Below are 22166 nucleotides of genomic sequence, written 5' to 3'. Positions count from 1 at the left end.
TTATGAACATGTCATATCACATCAGATCAAATCATATTACAAAATAATATTACATCATATTGTATCATATCATATTGTATCATATCGTATTATATCTTATCAAATCAGATCATGTGTTACATTCACTGCATCACACATTGTGTCACATCACTGAGTGACATTAAAACAACCTGATTTACAGCATTACAGCATGGCATGTCAGGAATTAGCTTGATATAAGACACGTAGTCTGAAACATCTGTTTATAACCTGTGATTGTGAAGAAACAGATCAGGCAACATGCTAAACTAAACCCAAATCAGTGTGCCTACTTACAGTCTTAAAACCCAATCCCAGGATAAATACGCTTGATCTAATCCTGACTCTAACAGCGAAACATTATCGTCTACCTGCAGTGATAAACATCCAACTATTGGGACATGGTTATTGACTTTTTCCTTCTGAGGACATTATTAAAGGACTAGTGGAAATAGTTGAGAGTTTTTAGTGCTGTATTTCTGAACTTAAAGGTGTCTGGTGGTGGACTGTTAATAGTAGTGGGACAAAATATTAATAGAGCAACATATCATTGAAATTACTGATACATGATTGAATGAATAAGGTGCTCTAAACTGTTTTCCCCACTACTTCATGAATCCTTGTGGTGGCAGAAGTTAATTGGCCAAGGAGCGGTTGACAGCTGCAAAATAGCAGATGACGTGGGACACTGACAAAGATGGTGGTGCTCTCCAGTCTGCAGAGAGAATTACATTCACCTATGAGTGGACTTCACGGTCCATGGAGTCCTGATAATTAATGCTCATTTGATTGACAGCGGATAGGAAATGCATAGTGCTGTGCAAACTAGCATCATGCACAAGACACTGGTGGAAGTTTTACCTGAAAATACCCGGCTGTAGTTTATGACCTCCTCACTGACGCTGTTACAGGTAGGCTACAGTCCTACAAGCTAGCGTTAAAATACAGTTAATGTTTTAAAGTTTAAGCATAAAATGAGAACAGGTTCATATGCACAAGTTGGTCGTGGCAGACTACAGACTCGAACATGAACATCTCAGTGAAAAAAATATTAATATTTTCTTGTTAGGGTCATTTTGTACTCTTCAGTTTATCAGATATCCTGTTGTGTGTTATTTTTTCATATATTATTGTCTTGCTATATTGATCATTTATTGCAGTATGGCTGAATCATGGTATCATCAGTATTGTGGGCCACCTATCGTGAGTCACCAAGTGATTCCCATGCCTGTGTAAATGTCAAATAAAATGTCTTTTCATGGTCACTGTAAACAGACAAGTTGAAGGTATTTCTGTCTCTCTTCTCAAGCAAATTTTTTTTAGTTTTTAAAACTTTAAACCAACATTTTTTTAAATCTATGTTTACTTAGAAGAAGTTTTCTTTGTGCCTGCCTTTGTTTCAAGAATCACTGCACATTACTGCTGCCTGAATGTGTGTTTGTGTCCTCGTATGAGTGCATGAAGTCAAGAAAACTGGGAAAACAAATTCATGTGTTATTTTGCAGATCATCTCGAGAACAAACCTCAACTTTCACAGATATTTTTTTATTTTTTTATTTTAATATTTCTTTTATAAAATGTAGAACGAAGTTGTAATCCACCAAAAATGCCTCTGATTTATAATCTTTTATAATCCACTTTGTTGTTGTAGCAGCTTTCATTACTCTTCCCATATACCAGTATAATCTTGATTATCATATTTGTACGTTTTGTTCTTGTTACTTCTCTGTAAAGAAACACCTGCTTTCGTAACAGATACATCTCAACTGCACTGAACAGAGCCGTGTTGCTTGTATTATGTCGTTTTTTTATGTGTTCAGTTGATTGGCAGATGCATATTTACTTGTGACACTGCATGGTTATGCGTCTCCTCTGCAGAGCTGAAATGTCACACACACCCTTGCCTCTTCTACAACTTAATCCTCGCAGCAGGGAACCTCTCCACCTTCAGCCTCATTGCGTTTTAATCAAAGAATCATATTGAGGCCTCCACAGGTTTCACCAGCAGAGAACAAACCTCGTCCGTCTCTGTCACCTCCCCCTCTATATGATAATGATGTGCACAGTTTGCTATGCAAATCAGATTGTGACTCACTGTGACTGTGCCCTTCAGTTTGTGGCGGAGAGGAATTTTTATCGTCTGCTTGTTGAGGATCTAAATAATATTTTTTCATGGAAACTGATCCACTGAGAAGCCTCATCTGAAACTACATTTGAATCAGATAGGCACTGTTTGCATTTCCTGGAATATTTTTGCCCACTATGCTCCCACGTGCTGCCACATGGAGCAGCAGCTTAGGCAACTCGACAAACAATCCTGCTGTCATCCCAAATCAACTCAACTTTATTTATATTGCACTTCTCATACAAACATGCAGCTCGAAGTGATTCACATTGGAACAAACAGGTTGAATATAAGAGTAGAGATGAAAAAGCAATGGATTAAATTTGTCAGACTTACAAAAATCACATCAGGAAAACCAATCGTGACAGAAATGAATAAATAAAATCAGTAACAGATAATGCTTCAATAGGAAAATGATTATTACATTAAAGTAAATGAAAACTACATTTTAAAACTGTGCTGTGTTTAAAATGTAGCCAAGCTTATATAAGGATCATAAAAAAAGGATAATCTCATTACTCCTAAGATCTTTTCAAAAACTGACTGAACATATTGCATCCTTTCACCTATGAATTAATATCTCTATCACTCCCAGACCACCCAGTGGCATTGCTGTAATTAAAAACACTCAGTTTTCACTGACAGGTCCTTCAGGGCTTTGGTGTGAATATACATTAAGAGTCTGATGCTGCAGGTAGAAAGCTACGTCTTACATCAGCACTTTGTTGGTGGACCACAAACTGCTACAGCTGCACAAACTGGTCTGAGGTCAGTTTGTAATATTAAGTGACTTATTAAAGAACCTGCTAGCATGATCCGACTGTAGTGTGCAAAAGTAGACATGACACAAGAGCAGGCGGCTCTGAGTCCTTTCAAGGTGAGGGATTCTAATTAAAAATGATTTGCAAAACTGCAATGACTTTGTTTTTGTTTTTTTCAGCTAGAAGGTGAACACACTTTTTTAAATCCACCTTTATCAGCAGAATTCTTTGAGGTGTTAACTTCAAACAGATCAAAACAGAAAAAGAGTTGTCTGGAAAATAGTTGCAATCAAGATACCAACTTCCTCGACTACTGATTTTTATCAAAATAGATAAGAAAAAAGTAAGAAGAAAAAGGCTTTGTAAATTCAGAAAGAACACAGAGGGTACACTGCAGGATCCAAACAAGATAACATCTCTGCAGAGCAGTTTGTCAGAAAAGCTTAGAGAAAGTATTACATACAAAACTCAGTTATTTTAGGCGTCTGATGACTTCCTCATGTATCTCAAGACTTTGAGAAAGTCAGACTGAAAATAGTGATTACAGAATATGCTTATCTGACCCAAAAAGGTGTGTATTCTGAATGACAAAAAACTATTGAACCAAGTCTGAAATAACCCTCTTCAGACTGCAAACTGCCACTTTCTCCGCCCAGTCTCCCTCTCTGTTAATACCACAATCAAGCAAACCTTGTATGCCAACCCGCTGCATGAGTATCTGCAGCAGCTTACAGCTGAGTGATGAATAATAATCCAGATATAACAATAGGCAGGCTCTGAAACACGGTGTCGTCTGCTAGAAATCCTGTGTGTTACATAAGATGTGCAGATGAAGATAAGCAGGGCTGTGGACCTGATCAAGAGATGCTCTAATGCAATTTTCATTCTTTCCTGATACTTATATCAATACTGTTATAGATACTGATACCAATATTGATACTGATACTGATACCAATATAGATACCAATACTGTTACTGTTACTGTTACTGATACTGATACTGATACCAATACTCTAACTGCTACTGATACTGATACCAATACTGATACGGATACCAATACTCTTACTGTTAGTGATACTGATACCAATACTGATACGGATACCAATACTGTTACTGACACTGATACTGATACTGATACCAATACTGTTACTGATACCAATACTGTTACTGATACCAATACTGTTACTGTTACTGTTACTGATACTGATAACAATACTGTTACTGATACTGATACTGATACCAATACTATTACTGATACCGATACTGATACCAATACTCTTACTGATACTGATACCAATACTGTTACTGTTACTGATACTGATACCAATACTATTACTGATACTGATACCAATACTCTTACTGATACTGATACCAATACTGTTACTGTTACTGATACTGATACTGATAATGATACTGATACCAATACTGAAACCAATACTGTTACTGATACTGATACCAATGCTGATACTGATACCAATATAGAAAGAGATACGGATGCTGATACCAATACTCTTACTGATACTGATACCAATACTGATACTGATACTGATACCAATACTGATAGCGATACTTCTGATACTGATACCAATACTGATGCCACTAGTGTTACTGATACTGTTACCAATACTGATACCAACATAGATAGAGATACTGATGCTGATAACAATACTTATAGGGATATTGATACCAATACAGATACCAATACTGATACTGATAATGTTCTAATACTAATACTGATGCTGATGCTGATACTGATACTGTTATGATAGAGACAGTTACCAATACTGATACCAATACTGATACAGATAACGATACTATTAGTGTTCTGATACAAATACAGATACTGATACTGATACTAATATAGATAGTGTTTCGATACAAATAAAGATACCGATACAGACACTGGTATTGATAATGTTCTGACACAGATACAGATATTGATACCAATACAAACACTGATACTTATGCGTATACCAATACAGATACTGCTATCAATATAGATACTGCTACCAATACCAAAATGCTAATACTGATACTGATACCAATAAAAACACTGTTATTGATACATATTCAGATACCAATACCAATACTAATACCACTAGAAACACTGATATTGAAATACTGTGTTTTGGCCAATATAAGTTTATGATTCGATCACTCTAAAGCATTCTTGCTGATACACAATAGTGCATTGTTTTGTGAGGGCGTCTGTGGCTTAGTGAGTATTAGACGCAATACTTATTCAGGTAGAGAACAACTCTTATATATAAGTAGCTTGTTTCCTCATTCCTCCTCAGTTCTATACAATCCACAACTCGTTCGCAATCAGTGGAGTCGCCCTCTGCTGGTCATTACAAAGAATGCAAGTTTAAGGCACTTTCGCATTGGCTGCTCTTTTAAAACCAGTTATTTCCATTCCTTATAAGATAGTCTTGTGTTTAATCACTCCCGGGGTCTGCGCTGACACAGACACATTGCTATTGGTAATCAATGCTAGCTTATTAGCTTGCTGTTACTCAAATGTAATGTAGAAAGATAGGGCTCTAAACTTTAACATGATGTCGGTTATGGGGGAGAATTCAGCTTCTGTTTTATTGGCTGCAAACCCTGAGCTCTCAGAATAACTTGTTGGGTACACGAATCGTGTAAATGTACAGCTATAAGTAAGAAAAGAAACACCTCTGTGGGTTCTGCAAACATCCACTTTAACAGACAAATCTAGAGGACTAATGGATGCCCCTAATGACCTTCTATGGAGAAATAGTTTGAAGCAGATGAGGTACTTGTGTATGCACTGAATCAATGACCCCATTTGGGATAAGGACCAAATGTTTATCTGAAGTGTTTGAATTCTATTTTCATTCATTTGGTGTTTCATTTGTTCATTTGGGGACAGGGGATTGCAGTCTAAACCAGGAACAGACACACACACACACACACACACACACACACACACACACACACACACACACACACACAAAGTAGAAGACTTTGTGTCCCTTTGATGCACTGGGAGCCAGCAGAGGGATGATTTCCCCAGAGAGCAAGCCACCGTGAGCAGAGGCACCACTGACTGCTGCAGAGCCACAGGTAAGCCAGCGAGGCACCACTGAACTAGGAAGGAACAGCTGCCCCCCCCTTACCCCCTGGGAAGTGCCCACAGCCCACTGAACGGATGGCTCAGGTGTGTTAGACGCACAACAGGACCTTTCAATACATCTGCAGAGGCAGCTATTTCAGATTCTCGGCCTCCTGCTGCCCTACCACTTACCACAAGCCTCTCACCAGGCTGGGCCTCTCTCTCTGCATCCATCAGGAGCACTTACTCACAGGAGGCACTGAGCTCTGAAGCCCACTGGAGCTTTAGCCCAACAACAATTTATTGCATTAAAGGGACTATTCGCCAATTTTCAACCTGTCCCTGTTTACCTGAGTTTAAAGTGTTAAAAAGGCCTGCAGTTGTTGATGTTCAGTGAATCTCTGGAGAATGGGCACAGCTGCAGAATTTGCTGCCCTCTCTCATCGTTGATTTCCCTGCTATTATGTTTGCTATGTGAGGTTGGATTTTAATCTCCGCCTTCACTTATATTGCAAGCTGGCTGCCTTTCCAACAGCAACAAATTACATCTTTGAATAAGAGGATCTTATAGACAAGTATACACTTGAAGGGGTATGGCTGTATGTACTGGAGAATGAGTATGTGGCTTCAGAAATTCAGAAAAGCAAAGTAGAGGCTGCGGCTACTTGCTTGCAATGCATTCTAGTACATGTAGGCACAACTGGTGCAGCTCCACCAGCAGCAAGGCTCTGCTTTTTGTGTCAGTATACAGTAGTATGCTACGAAGTTGATGCCTTTATTGACAACCTTTGCCATCAACACTGATTTGATTCATTGTTACAGACTATATTTCGTTCCACGGTCTTTATCAGTAAAACCTCAGACTGCAAACTTGGAAAGCCATCTCCTGGACCTCTGATTGCTGCCTCCTTAAAGTACTAAATGCAAAAATGTTGTGATGTTGCCGAACCTCATAGAAAGGATACCGTAGGCCAAAGCATGTGGCTCTTATAGTAATAGACCAAAGCATTTCAAAGATGTGATCAATATTCAACAACTCTGTGGAAGCCTTAAATATTGTTCCAGACCAGTTTTGTTTGCATCCAGTAAAATGATTGCTTTGCGATTGCATTTTGGTCAAGGACATTATCTTTACAGTCCTGCAATCTAAAGTTTTTGTGCATGGCAAAACAAGGTAAAACTGTAAGTGAAAGAGAAACATTGTCTAGTCTTGCCCCTTGGCATTACATTTATAATACACTGTCTTTGACCTCATATGATGCTAACCTTAGCCACAAAGAGGCCAGACCACAAAACACAACCTAGTTTTGTTGCTTGGTTTCAAAGAAAACCTCTTATTTTTCCTAAAGATTTTATACCAGTGATGTAACTTTTACTGCTAATTGCATATTCTGTATGAGTCATTATTTTATGTTGCCTCTCTTTCCTCACACCCCTACAGTCTTTTTATTGACCCTTATATGGTTGTCTCCTGAGTTGCTGAGGCTAGCAGAGGTAGCACTTTCACTCTCTGAGATGTTGGAGTTTGGAGAGAAGTAGTTGAAAAGGAAAGGTGAACCTTATATTAAAAGTTAGCTGCAGGGGACAGAAAATGAAAGAAGGAGTGTGGGGGGACCGTACATCTGAAAGGAGCTGCAGGAGAGCAGAGAGGAATCATCCAGGCCCTCAGGCTCCGGGACACCCTGCCAACCTGCCTCTGCCTGCAGAACCAGAATCATGTTTTAAATCACTTCTTACAGGAATTCTTTATGATCACCGGCAGGAAGTAGAGTCGTCAGCGCCCAGAACCTTCTGGATCTGCAGCAGAATGTGTTTTATTACTGATCAGACTGCACTTGTCTTTATGGGCCAGCTGCCTGTAATGAACAGAGGTCACTGTAGGGGAACTTCATGAAATAGAGTGCTGTAAAAAATAGATTACTGGAGATCGACCAATACTATATCATTACATGTTAGAACATATAAGCTGCCTGGTTAGACTGCCAATGCAACACATGGTGGTTCTGGAGGGAGGAGAGGGGGGTCTAATGAGAGAATATCCCTTAAAAGTGAAGAGGAAGAGAGGAAAGTCAAATAAAAAAGGGGTTAAGATGGGAAAGGAAAGGAGGTGGTAGGAGAGGGAGAGAAAACACAAGGATGAGATACAGAAAAGAGAGCACAAGAAGAGTAGGGAGAAGTGAGGAATAAAGAAGTAGAGGAGAGCAAAACAGGGTTGGGGGCAGAGGAACAAGAGAGGCCAAGGGAGGACACAGGAAGTTAAAAAAAGGTAAAAAGGGGAAATAATTCAAAGGCTGGGAGAATAAAGGGAAGATAAGAACAAAGATAAAAAAGAAGACCAGGGGGGAAAAGAGGTGAAAGAAAAAAGGAAAAAAGGAAAGTTGACAAGAGAAGAGAGAAAAAAGGAGAACACAAAAAAGGAAAAAGGAAGGATGTAAAGGAAAGGAAAGTGGGGAAAGGAAAGGAATAAAGGAAAGGAAAAGAAAGGAAAAGGGGAAAAGGAAAGGGATGGACATGAATAAAAGAAAAGGATAAAATGGGAAAGGTAAGGAGAGGAAAAAAGGAAAGGAAAGGGGGAAGTGAAGGAAAAAGAAAAAGAGGAAAGTAAAAAGGAAAGTAGGGTAAGTAAAGACAAAGAATGGTAGATAGGAGGAAAAGGAAAGGAAAGGCATTAAGGGATAGAATGTAAAAAAAGGTGTGGAGAGAACATGAAAAGGAAGAATGGGGAAAACAACAGTGGACGAGGAAAGATAGACTAGGAGTGGAAAGGAGTGAAAAGGAGACTAGAGGGGAGAGGAAAAAGAGAAAGGTGGGAGAAAGAGAAGAAGGGGGAGGACAAAATAAGCTAAGAGGCAAAATCAAATAAAAAAGAAGAAAGGGGATAGAGAAGAGGGAGAAAAAAATGACATGAATAAGAAGACAGGAGTAAGAAAGAGAGGAGAGGAAGGGACTAAGGAAGGGAAAGGAAGATATGGAAGAGAAAGGATTCAAGGGGGCAAGAAAGGTGATTAAGGAGAAGACATGAAGACACAAGAGAGGAGAGGAGAAGACGAGGAAGAAGGAGAGGATACAAATGTAAAGATGGGGAGGGAAGCCCAGAGGGGACAAAAAAGGGAGGAAATGGAGGAGAAGAAGAGTGTAGGACACAAGAGAGGAGCATATGCACACTTTGAGTTTCATTATGGAGGAGGCCTAGAGGAGGCATGTAGCAGAGCAGCGAGGAGGCAGAGGAGGTTAATGAGAGCGAGGGAGGCAGACCAGGAGCTTGTAACGCCATCTCCACGCTCTGCTGGCCAAACAGGAGCTGATCGGGCAAATGTGTTTCTGCTCAGGTGTGCTGAATTATTAAACAGACTGTGAGAGGAGAGACCGGCCAGCATCAGCCTCCCTGACCGGCTGTAGATCAACCAGTCAGTCAGCGGTCGGCACTGTATGTGTGTGAATGTGTGTGTGTGTGTGTGTGTGTGTGTGTGTGTGTGTGTGTGTGTGTGTGTGTGTGTGTGTGTGTGTGATCTAGATCTGTAAAACACTGACTGCTGTTATCGTCCTCTGTGGTGCTGAAGGCTCGCTGCCCTGCAAAGAGCGTCTACATGTGTTACTAGAATATTCTAGACTAAAAGACTCCACAAAGCCTCACATGTTGTGAAACCTCTGTTTACCCTCACTATCACATTCAAGGCTAAAAGTTTCCTTCTCCACTAATGCACATGTGCTGCTCAGCTGTAGCTACACTCAATCACTTGCACTTTGATAAATCAGGTCAGCAGTAACCTGGTGTGGATGTAAGTGGGAAAGGTGAGCTGAACATGTTACCAGCACTGCAAATAGTCACCCATGTTAAAACAGTGCAATGTTTGATCTATAGAAACTTAAAGCTCCAGTGAGCAGTGTGTAGCTGGTTATGAAACAGACTGAAATCAATATTGATGTCTTTATATGAGCTACGAAAGCAAACAATACCATTGAAGTAGTGATTGTTACTTTTCTACATAGTTGTTTTTTATGTCTGTTCCTCCTGCTCAGGGTAGGCGTCAGATGATGTGATAAAGAGCAGATTCTCGATAAGTGATACATTTTTTTATTATATTCTTGGGGTATTTTTGCCTTTATTGGTAGGACAGCTGAGGAGAGACAGGAAATGTTGGGAGTGGAGAGTCGGGGAAGACCTGCAGTAAAGGGTCGTAGCCGGGAGTAGATGCAGTGACCACTGCGTCAAGGACTATAGCCTCTGTATATATATTTATATACACTACCAGTCAAAAGTTTGGACAAACCTTCTCATTCATGGTTTTTATTTATTTAATGATTTTCGACATTCTAGATTAATACTGAAGACATCAAAACTAGGATATGATATGGTTTAGCCATAATATGAATTACAACAGTAGTCAAATAGGGCTATCCATTGTGTACTAACCCTACATCTGAACAACACAACTGATGGTCTCAAACACATTAAGAAGGTAAGTAATACCACAAATTAACTTTTGACAAGGCTCATGTTAATTAGAAACCATTCCAAGAGGCCATCTCATGAAGCAGACTGAGAGAATATAGAATTATAGAATAATATATATATAGAATTCATGCCAATAAAGCAAATTTAACTGAATTGAATTGAATTGAATACCAAGAGTGTGCAAAGCTGTCATGAAGGAAATAAATAAAAACCATTAAATGAAAAGGTGTGTCCAAACTTTTGACCGGTAGTGTATTTGACTCGCAAATCATAGCGAGCAAAGCTTTTATTTACAATGACGTCGAGCATATAAAAGAAGCATTAAAAAGCAAGATAAGCAAATGAAAGATATAACCTTAAAAGAAAGACGATCAATTAAAAACAGACAGCAATTAAAAAGTAATGTTAAAATGAAGTCAGTTAAAACAGGCACAATCAGAGTTTAATACGTTTACAACTAACAATTTGAAATGGCTAAAGGAAACCAGTGCGTTCATCTTTAAGGCGCTTTATAGTTAGTTCCAAGCAGATGATGCAAAAAAGCCATAACAGATCCTTCAAGCACAGAATGAACTCTAGGAACCTGGAGCGTAAACGCCATTGCTTGAATTGCTATAGACTAACTGGTGCCCCTACAGGATGACATTTGTCTTCTAAAAATACTACTTACCAATGAACAGGACATGGTCAGCAAAAAGACATAAGCAACTACTTTGTCCACGGGGGTCACTAAAATCAACACAAACTACACATCCCTTACTGGAGCTTTAATAATGTGAGACAAAAATATCAGAAGTGCAACAATGGAACATCTCATCTTTAAATATATTTGAAAATACTAACTACAGATATTAATGATATGAGGGGTTAAAGCTGAATGATTATAAAACAAATTATTTACTAATCAAGTTTGATGATTTAATGCAAATCATGCTTGACACGATTATGACCTTTGTGTTATGTGGCTGTTAACTGAACTTTTTCGTTGGTGGACTTGCACTGTGACCAAATAAATAAATAGATTAATAAATAAATACATCAAATCAGTTTATTACCAGTGAATCAGAGATAACTGACAAACCCAGAGTGTGTAACAGAGCAGAAATCTGTGTTCTCCTAAGCTTTTCGTCCGTAGCTACACTGACAATATGCCCACTACGAAATCCCTGTTCAGCTTTTCTGTGAACTCATGTGCACTCTGCTGTTATATTTAACATGAACAGACATAATCAGGGTACATTCTCCACTAGGCTGCTCATGATAATACTGATCTGATGCACCGGTCTAATGAGAAAGCGGGACAGCGAGGAGGAGGTCAAAGCTAAGAGCAGGGGTCATTAAACACCTGGAAGGGAAACATAACATTTGTGTAAGAGAATAAAATGTTACTCTGAACAAAAGCACGCGCCTAGAAAATGGCTTGAATAAAAGCATAGAGGTTTATGGTTTGTAATGCATGTCGTTTTTTCTCCTCACATTTCCCGTCTTTCTTCTGCAGTCCATTTCAATAAAGGAAGAATGACCCAAAAGAATAAAAGGCTGTGCCTGAAGACACAAAGGCACACTGCAATGCTGTAACTCACTTTGTCTGACACAGACCCTGCTGCAGTGGTTACAAGTGTTTAAATTACCATACAGAAGTTATCAGTGTTTTTACTCTTCATCATATAGAGGCATCAGTATTCACATCTGTCTGTTATCAGCAATAACTAAATCATCTTAAGCCAGTAGAGAGAATTAAAGCGTCCACATCCACCCAAGATGAAGAGATGTTAATTTTGGTCTCCTGCGTTAAAGATGGTTTAAGGTGCACTAAAGCAAATGGCCTTGTCCTCCCTTCCTTCAAAGATCATTAAAACTCGCCAACATATTCAGGACTCTGCTGCCAGACTTCTAATAAGACACAAGAGAGCTGAACATATTACTCCTTATTTTTAATCTTCTGCTCCGGCTTCACTTTGGTTACATAACAGATTTTAAAGGGCTGCTCACTCGACAGATCTGTACGAGTCAAAGCCAAAACACATCTCTGATCTTTAAGGAAACAAACCTGGCAGGTCTTTTAGATCTGTAAGAACAAAACACAGAAAAGCAACTAAACTGCACACTGATGGATCCAACTTCTTAAAATGTGTCAGTATTTAGTCACTTACTAAGCTTAGAAAAAAATCTCCTTTTAAGTTGTGACTCTCGTTGCCTATATTTGACTATAGCTCTTTAATCCATCTTATAGCACTTTAGTAAGCTTTTTGCTCCATATCTTCACTTACATTTATTGATTTTTTGGCCTCTGGGGGCAGCGGTACAAGCTGCATTGACCTGCCTTGAAATGACCCTAAAATAAAGTAAAGGTAATACATTTTAGCAAAGTAGAGGCACGTTTGTCTGGCGGTCTAAGCCTCCAAGCCACACATCTGCTGCATGTCTTCCCTCACTCTCTACTCCCCACATTTCCTGTCTCTCTTCAGCTGTCCTATCAATAAAGGCCAAAAGCCAAACAAATATAACTTTAAAATAAATGTTAGTAAAGTTTTGCCTTCATACTCACAAAAAATAGATAAGTGTCCATTTGGAATTACATTTTTAGTCACCTTATAAACTCTAAAACATCTAATACTGCATCTTGTTTTAGCTTTGCTTTGGTCTCCTCCATCTGAGGCAACTATTATCTTCTTAAGCTGATAAAAGCCCCACTATGTTCACATGGTTGCTTATTTTCTTTGCCCATGGTTAATGTTATACTTTAACAGTATAGAGGGATTTTATTCATAGACTGTATAAAATATGGAAGTAGTATCCGTGATGTCACCCATCTGTTCCTGAGCGCTGTTTTGAAGCCAATCTATGACGGCAGCCATACTGGAAATGCGGAACTCAACCAGGCAGAGTGTGACATAAAGGGGCGGAGTTTGAGCCTCTTAGCCAACAGCTATGTGTTCCCGTCTGGGAGTCAAGTCAGTCGTGTCTTATTCGGGCAAAAACTCGTCATCTTAATATCTTCTGAACCGTCGCATTAGAAAAAAATTCACCCACCGTCCAGTGTGTGCCGATAGAGAGATCAGCGACTTAGACCCAAGCCGTTTTTTGAACCAGGCTATAAACATGTTTGCAAATATCGTCTTTTCCCCATTCATGTCTATGTAGTTTCCGATGTTTCTGCAGCCAGCCTCAAGAGGATTCTCGATGAATTGCAGTTTATAACACTTCCGCATGGGCTTCATAGTTTGAGACTGGAGGTTGACGCTTGATTTTACTACAGAATAGTTGTCTTCTGATCTAAAACGGAACTGGACTTGTTTGGAGTTCTTTAACCACAGAGGCTAATATTTAAGGCACCCTCCTTCAGTCAGTTTAGAACTGAGAAAGTCTCATTGATAAGAGACAACATTTCTTCAATATGTTTAATCAAGTCCAGATTCCCTTTGGATTTGTTTCAGAATACTGAAGGGAAACAGATAAGAAAAACAGAAAAGCTGTGGTACAGAAATCAAATCAAGAGCTGGAAGATGCTAAAATGCTCCAAAGACCCGAGGAAAACTGCAGAGTCAGGTGATAATTCTCTGGGGGTTCTTAAAAAGCGTACTCATTAAATCCACAGCTAATCAAAAATAACTCTTTAAGCTGCTTTAGATGTTGCTCTAATTTCTCTGTCTTATGTAATTGGCCCTGTGTTTGAATGGTGCTCTGCAAATAAACTCGTTTTGTTGGATTTCAAATGTCAGTGACGAGAAAAATCGCTGGCAGATTAGCGGGCGACTGGTTTCCATCTTAACCTGCGCGACCTCCAGACTGCTCCCTCATGTCACACGCCGGCCAAATCTCTAATCTTGGCTTTCACACTGCGACAAAGAAAGCCTGCTGCTTCGCTCTCCCTCTCTCACAGCTCACTCACTCGCTCGCTCGCTCACTTGAGGGGCCGATGATGATGAAGCCGATGGAGAGCGAGAAGGGGGAAGAGGGAATGGAGCGAGAAATGGAGAGGGAAGGCGATAGGGGGAAGAGAGAGAGAGAGAGAGAGAGAGAGAGAGAGGTTGCTGTGTGAGCGATAAAACGCCACAGGCTGCCCTAATGAAAAGCCTCTCGTGGTGATGGAGAGATTGCCTGTGGAATGGGCTGCTGATTGGAGAAGCAGCAGCTTGGTGTAGCGTGCAGACTAATTAAAGTATTGAAGGGGTCTGGGTGACAGGGGGGAGATTAGACCTGCTCCCAGGGTTAGCCGAGCTGAGGAAAGAGAGCCAGGCAAATACATCTCACATCTGGGACTACTGGGAGGATTGGTATAATGGGGGGACACACCACAAGCAAATAAAGAAGACATTTTCGACTAATACTGAAGTCTCTGAAGGGCTGTGTGTTTATCTAAAGCTGCTTCCTGCATCATAATGGGGCAGCTGTGGCCCAGTGGTAGAGTGGGTCCCCCTCTAAACCCGCAAGTTGCAGATTCAATACCTAGCTGACAGGCATGCTATAGCATCCTCAGCCATCAGTGTACAAATGTGTGTAGTGTTGTGGTTGAGTCATCAAACCTCCAAGTCAAGTCTCAAGTTCCTCGTGTTTGAGTCGGAATCAAGCCTGGAGAAGGAATCGGGCTGGATTCAAGTTGAGTCCATGTCCTCACCCGAAGATTCAGGAGGATCATTGTTTCACTAAAATGTAATTATTCACTGTTTGAACCCTGAATGACTGTGTGGGACCTTTCAAGTGTAGAAAACATGTGTCATTTATCAACATTAGATTCTGACTGATTCTGTTGGTGTGTCTCAAAACATTAAATATCAAATAAGTTAAAGCTTTTAAGTGTTTCACATAACAGTTTTTTTTTTTATCTTAATGACTTATTAATTGAAAATCTTACATTATTTTGGTACATTTTGAGTCTTGTTTTTACTTTTAATTGTCTTACTGTGTGTCCAGATATCCCATCATGTGTCATGAGCTGATGTTTAGTTTTTTTTTGTTTCTTGTGTTTCATGCTTTGTTTCATCACTGTCTGTTCTCTGTATTAGTCAACCTGTCCTCCTTGTGCTATTTGCCATCCATGTCTTGTGTTGTAGTCCTTTGTGTATTTTCTTCCATTCTTAGTGTACCCTACTGGGTTTCCTGTTTTATTTTGTAGTTCTTGTTCCCTGTATTTCCAGTTCAGTTTTACTTCCTGTCCTTGTGTGTTTTGGTAGAAACAGATAGCTATCAAAGAAAGTGAAAAATGTTATTTGATGATGTTTTTTGGCTCCTCTCAGTGAACTGACCTTTGATGATGATGATCATTTTTTTATCCCGCTTTAACAGCATATTTTACGCTTCAATGGATCCATGTCAAACTGTTCTCATCTAAAGGCTTTGGGCACATCATGTCAAATGCAGTTGACAAACTGCCTCATTAGCGAGTGGTGTTTGGTCTTTTTGTCATTGAGAGAGTTCAGTTTTGTTTTTAACATGTATGAGGCTCTACAGCTATAATAAAAACACTGTGAGGTTTTTAGCTTTAAGCAAAATGGTAACATTATCAGGCTAAATGCCCCGAATAAAAAAATGTAAGGGGGCTGACTTTTACTGTGTGAAATGTTTTCCAAAATCTCAGCATGTTGGCATTTAAACCTTGATAACTGGTACCGAAATAAAAGGCGAGGTTAATGGGAGGGGCATTTTAAAAAAAGATCAGGGTATCACTGAAGAGGCATTTCATCCTTAAAGCTGGGGTTGGTAGTCAGATTTAGATACACTTTTTGTTATACTGGTTAAAATGATCTTTATGTCCCGATGGCAATCAATACATAATGTGTTCCTAAAAAAGCTGCTATCTACAGCCGGAGTAAACCAGGGAAAAAAACAACCAATCCCTGCCTTTAGGGTCCAATTTATGAAACCAATCAAATCCCGTCCTGCCATTCTGCTCGCCTCCTGCCCGTACATTTCATGTTTGAGACATGAGTTGACGTAGTGCAAAACACAAACGATGTGCTGAGGACCGGTTTTGAATCAGTCACGATCATATGGTCACGAAGCAGTGGCGCTAGTGCATGTGAGTAGGGGCGTCGTTTTGGAGGAGCTCAGAGGGGAGGGGGGGAGACCAAGCCTAGCTTTAAAAGAGCTTGGATGACTAAAGCAAATTTCATGACAATCCAATAAGAAGTTGTCTTACATAATGGAAAAAGTCTTCCACAAATACCTACCTACTAGTGGTGCTTCAGAAAAATATCAGGGATTACAGATCATGGCGCTGGTGGTGATTTAAAATCAAGCCTTGGCTGTTTGGATGGACTGGCTCCTCCTCAGTCTGCTCAGGCTAACGTGATCTGCACCTGAGTCACAGGTGTTTGCAGCACCGGGCTCTCTTGCAACTATTCTAGTAAAGGTGTGTTGTTTGATGAGGTGCGAGATCTGAGATACGAATGATCAGTCTTAGTTTTCCTTCCTGCACATAGACTAAACCTTGCCACTATATTATGTCCTTCAGGGAACAATTATGCTGGTGTTTTCAAGACAGAAAGCTCACACCTGAGTGATCATCAGTGTGTGTTTACTGCGAGCCATATTCTTTCTCCCAGGATACTACTGTGCCGATGTAGGAGTAAACTCACCACCTGACTTGGATGGTTAATCCACGAGTACTTTTAAATTCCTGTAATTTTAACAGTGTTTGAATTTGAAGAAGTGACTGTTGATGCAATGATTTGTAACAATGGTACATATTACAACACTCGTTACATTTTGATACATTGTAACAAACTGTCAACTCATATTTATTGATTTTAATTACACCTTGAGGACGAATGAAACACTTGCAGAAATCTATATATATTGTGCTGAGCTCTACTGAGCCTATGATACATGACGTATAACTACAGGGTCAGTCTGGATTTACAGAGTGAAAAGTTGACAGTATTTCAGACAGATTTGCCTCAAGGTGAGGAACAAAAGGCAATACCTGTCTTATTGAAAAAGATGAGGTCAAAGGTCACGGAGAAGCTGTCAACCTGTCACTGCTGTAGCTGCTCAAAATGACTAAACTGTGTTTTACCTCAGTGTGAAGTAGAGTGTTTTCAAAGTCAGGGTAAAATATATTCTGATGAGAATCAGTCCATTTCCCAGCAGCCTGTCGCACTCATTTAGGAGAACTTCTTTCATTACTTGCATTATCGTCATCATTATCAGCGTCTCCTCTCATTTCAGCTCTGCAATGTCACATCTCGCCTTCCTGCTAAAACCACCATTTCCCCACAGGATTAATGATGTAGCTGCCTGTCTGTCGATCAAGTGCTGAGCAAGAGAGAGGAAAAAAGAAGCTTGAAAAATAAACTCCTTCCTGCTGGCATCTCAACACCCAGCAGCAGAAAATACCAGGGGATGATGTGGAAGGAACTCATTAGTGAGTGGCATTTAAGATGCAATCCAGTAACACGAACAGGGGATTTATAATATCAACAGAGGATGATTGACACGCTCGAAAACTGGCGGAGTGTTTCTTTCTCTCCAGTGAGTGTGTTAACAAAACAATCAAAAACTCTGCATGTAGGGATTCATGATGTAATCTGACAGAAAGTGCGAGGCTATATTTAGTAACATTAATGACTGTGCCTTAGCAACAAGCTTAACAGCTGTGTTTCAGGTGAACTAGTCATCCAGTGGAAATCCACAGGAAAGAGATTTGTCACCTCACGCTGCGTCACACTGATGCAATTGATTGTAGTGATTTGTTTTAGAAGGCACCATTTTTCACACTGAAACCCATTTTTTCTGCAGACATCTTAGGCTTTCATTCTAACATTATTATTTTTATTGTAGTCATAAATCTGTGCAGTGTCAAACCGGTGCTGCAGCAGCATGAAAACTCATCTGCAGCATCCGTATCTGATGACATTACCCCAGGCTTTAAGCACATTTTAATTATATTAAAGAGTTTTAAATAGGTGACGAACACCTCAGCAGCAGTACACTGCATTAAAGGAATTATTATTCACAACGAGCCCCTGGAAAAATCATTAGTTTATTTGTGTTTACTGCAGCATACTTGTCAGCTAATCATCTGCAGCTTTCATTGATTTTCAGTAGAAATATGGATTTTATAATCCATTTACCCAGCTCTACATCCCAAAGCATCAGGGCTGTGTTGTGCTTGCTGCTATAAAATAAAATAAAAAATAAAAAGATCACAGTTGTTTACAGTAAATTGGCTCTTCTTGTTGTGAGCACACATCAGAATGTGGTAACAGTAAGGTAAGAAAGGAACTGGGAGTATGCCTCTGAGGAAGTGCACAGCACGTAGGAATACAGAGGGTATGTGCTGACATCACTTTCCCTCTAGGACACGCAAAACAGAAAAACCTGCAGGAAATTACTGCTATTTTTAAAATAAATATATTTATTTTACATCTGATAAACTGTCAATGCCTCCCATTTATTTTTTGTTTGACAGCTACACATCGTGCAACTCTTAAACTTTAACAGTGATACACATGATTCCAGCAGAGACTGAGATTTGGTCTGATACCATCATTTCATTAAAACTACACGGAAATAACTGTAATATTTGGGTACATGGAAGTTATGTTAAAGGACTGACTTGACTTAATCTGTGATAAACACCTACAGACTTATATTGTTTATCCTCCTATGAAAAACTACCTGAAACAGACTTAGCAGGATACTCGGACGAAGCTTATAAAGGTAAACCAGTGTCCTCAGATGTTTGATCGTTCATTTACTTTACTGTATGCATGATCTGCTGGAATTTATACTCTCAGATTTTATATTCATTACTAGGTGAATCCAGAGGCTCTGTGAAGTGATGTGTACTGTATGAGATACTGTAAGAGCAGGGCTTTTTTTCCATGTCTTTATCAACATGAAACTACATTTTCAAAAGTTTCAATATTATTTCAAATTGAGGAACTAAACTTTGATATGTAATAATCACTAAAAAGACGGTGCTTTCCAGCCCATTTAAAGCTGAAATTCTAAACCCAACCTGGTCCAACCATGCTACTTGCTTTCTGCCACTCTGTGGTTGTGACTGCAGTGCCTCCACCTACCATGATACTTCACCCTCACCCAAGTGGCAACCTTAGCTACGAGAATTGAAGCCAATGCATAAGTGATCAAAAATACATTTTACTGTAGAATCTTACATTAATATTGGCATTTGAGAAAAAAGAAAAATATAAAAGTAAACATTTAGTTTGTATGATTAACCTAATTTTGAAGTACTTGTAATTTGCATTTCAGGTCATATTTGAAGCCCAGCTTTAAGAAAAGAGATCCGATATTTTTGAATGTAACTTGAAGTCTGTTGAACAAATGCTTTTGGGTGTCTGTTTCTAATCTGTAGAGCAGTTCACCTGTTACTAAAGGAACTTCAGAGACCCCTGTAAGTTCAACATCTTTGTTTGAGACCCATTTCCTTACGTCAACTGTCAGTTTCAGATGAGCTTGACATCCTGACAATTTTTAATACAACTATTATTTCTCATTTGTTGTGTTTGAATTCTTTATCTTTCATTTATTTTACTCATATTTATTATTTTATTTTCAAGTTGTTTTTAAAAAAGTATGCAGCACTTTGGTACACAGTGGTTTCTTCAAACGTGCTTTATAAATAAGCTTTGACTTGATTTGAAATAAAAACTCTAAAGATGATCCACCACTACAACCAACCCTGTATTATTCTGTGAACACAGTTTTATCCGTCTGTATATTCTTCATAGATCTTGTCACATACCTTGACGGGTTTCTTGCGCGACGACTCAGCCTCGTTGTTCTCAGCCTCCTCGTGCTCCTTGCTTCCTTGGGGCAGGTTGGAGTAGTTGGCCAGGCTGCTGAGGAGAGACGACACCATGGGGCTGGTGTCCATCTCCTCCTGCAGACACACAGAGAGAGAAGACAGCGGGGATCAGGGGTTGTTATTGGGGTTTGTAAGGAAAGGTGAATTACTCTGAATACTGTAAGCCAAACCTACATGTTGAGTGCAGCTGTGCTGTGGTTTCACAGTTTTCTAAGATTACACTGCCATAGTTTCTTATTTCATGTTACTATTTCTCTGACTGTGCCATACATCTTCTGTGAATTCAAACCGAACTGGGGACAAAGAAAGTGCTTACGCTGCAAATTGTTCACTTTCCCATTTTGTGGTCTTTCTCTTGTTTAGTCTCGGAGTCCCACAGAGAGCAAAATGTAAACACAGTTGTGACGAGCTGTGGCAAATTGCCTTGTTGGAGTCCCTTCCTGTAGCAGTGTGAGATTTTCTTGCTGTAACCTGAAGTTCCCACATGCCCTTCACACAGTAATTACCCTCATTAATCGATGTCACAGCCTCTATTCAATCACCCAAATAGTAGAAAGAGTGTATCCTGCTTCTTATTATCATGCCTAATTGTGTGCGCCAACAAATGAGTGTGTGTGTGTGTGTGTGAGCAGAATACTGAAGCGTACCTCGAACAAGGCCATGTTCTTGCCGTCATACTGCTGGCTCTTCTCTGCAGCAGCATCACTGCTGTTGATGAAAGGGCTGCTCTCCTTGGGGTTACTGTCAGCTGAAAGAAACAGACAAACACTTTTAGATTGGACCGAAATAAAACAAAGACGGCTGATTAAAAGCTTCATAAACAAGCCAGATGTTCAATTTTTTATGTCAAAACGACACCTTTGTGCGCTTTTAACAAGTTTCAGGATTATTTCTTCATGCATTTTTTGTTTAACGGAATAAAACAGAGATCAAATCTTAATAAGATGGAGTTTGCCAGGAGAAGGGGGGAGTCTTGTCATCTCCACAAAGTGCCCACAGTCAGAAACACAGAGGAACAGAACCATAACTAATGGAGTGTGCATTCACAATATGTGCACAGCTATATTTTCCATATGGCCACAGGGGGAACACGGTCTGGAACATCTCAATCAGTTTCACACCCCCCTGACAAACATCCACATCACAAGTCTCTACGACAATATGGGAAAAAATCTACGTAAAGTTCAAAGATTGCTCTGCAGGTTTTAACCGTGCACACACATAACGGTAGGAAGATTGTGATGGTATGAAGGTGACAGCTGGCTGCAGGCATCATGACTCCCCAGAGCAGCTTATGTGTGCAAGTTCACGGTGAAAGGAACATGGCACAGCTCCAACATAAACAGATCTTTCACAAGCAAACAGTATGGCAAGGGCGAGCTCTTGGAAGATTCATCGATTGGTTATTCTACTAGATCATTGACTGGAGCATTGATTTACAATTCAGGTTTTAAAATGGATTACAAACAATGTGAGATGCTGGTCGATCCATTTTTTGCAGGAAGGCTGTTCCACTTGAAGTACACGCTGCAGAAATATAAAGAAACTAACTCAGTAGTTGTGATTTGTAGCCACGTGAGGAGTTTTGAACTGGTTATAATACAAACTGAAATAAACAGAGAGGACTCTTAATGATCTACAAACACAAACAAAACCATGAGCACAAAGAGTGACAGTTTCTATGTTGTAATGTTTAATGGTTGTTTCTGCTGCAAAGCGATGGTGTCAGACGAAACAATTTATAACACAGGTGAGAAAAACCTGTGATACATTTACAACTTCAAATAATCACAGTAATAAATTTAAAAGCTGTACAGGATAAAATCACCCAAGAGATAAGAGGTATCAGTCTGACCATAGGGGGCGCCAAAAACGACACAAAGTCCATTACTCACTGGAGCTTTAAGTATCAAGGCCTAAAGGAGTTAACGTAAGGAAATTGTCTGCAA

At 39.6% G+C, this 22166-nt stretch overlaps 1 protein-coding gene across 1 annotated transcript in view; it reads right to left on the bottom strand.

Moving 5' to 3' along the window:
* Nucleotides 1-20961, bottom strand: part of slc12a5a (solute carrier family 12 member 5a) — a 57217-nt gene extending 36256 nt beyond the window's left edge. The window contains 2 exon segments of the mRNA XM_034685478.1: nucleotides 20155-20292; nucleotides 20865-20961. Coding sequence (XP_034541369.1) covers nucleotides 20155-20292; nucleotides 20865-20879 — 153 coding nt within the window. The 5' untranslated portion in view covers nucleotides 20880-20961.
* Between the last annotated feature and the right edge of the window lie 1205 nt (nucleotides 20962-22166).

This window comes from Notolabrus celidotus, chromosome 1 (assembly GCF_009762535.1).
Source record: "Notolabrus celidotus isolate fNotCel1 chromosome 1, fNotCel1.pri, whole genome shotgun sequence".
Taxonomy (NCBI): Eukaryota; Metazoa; Chordata; class Actinopteri; order Labriformes; family Labridae; genus Notolabrus; species Notolabrus celidotus.
Note: the sequence above shows the minus strand (reverse complement) of the source record. Positions and strands in the feature narration are given on the sequence as shown.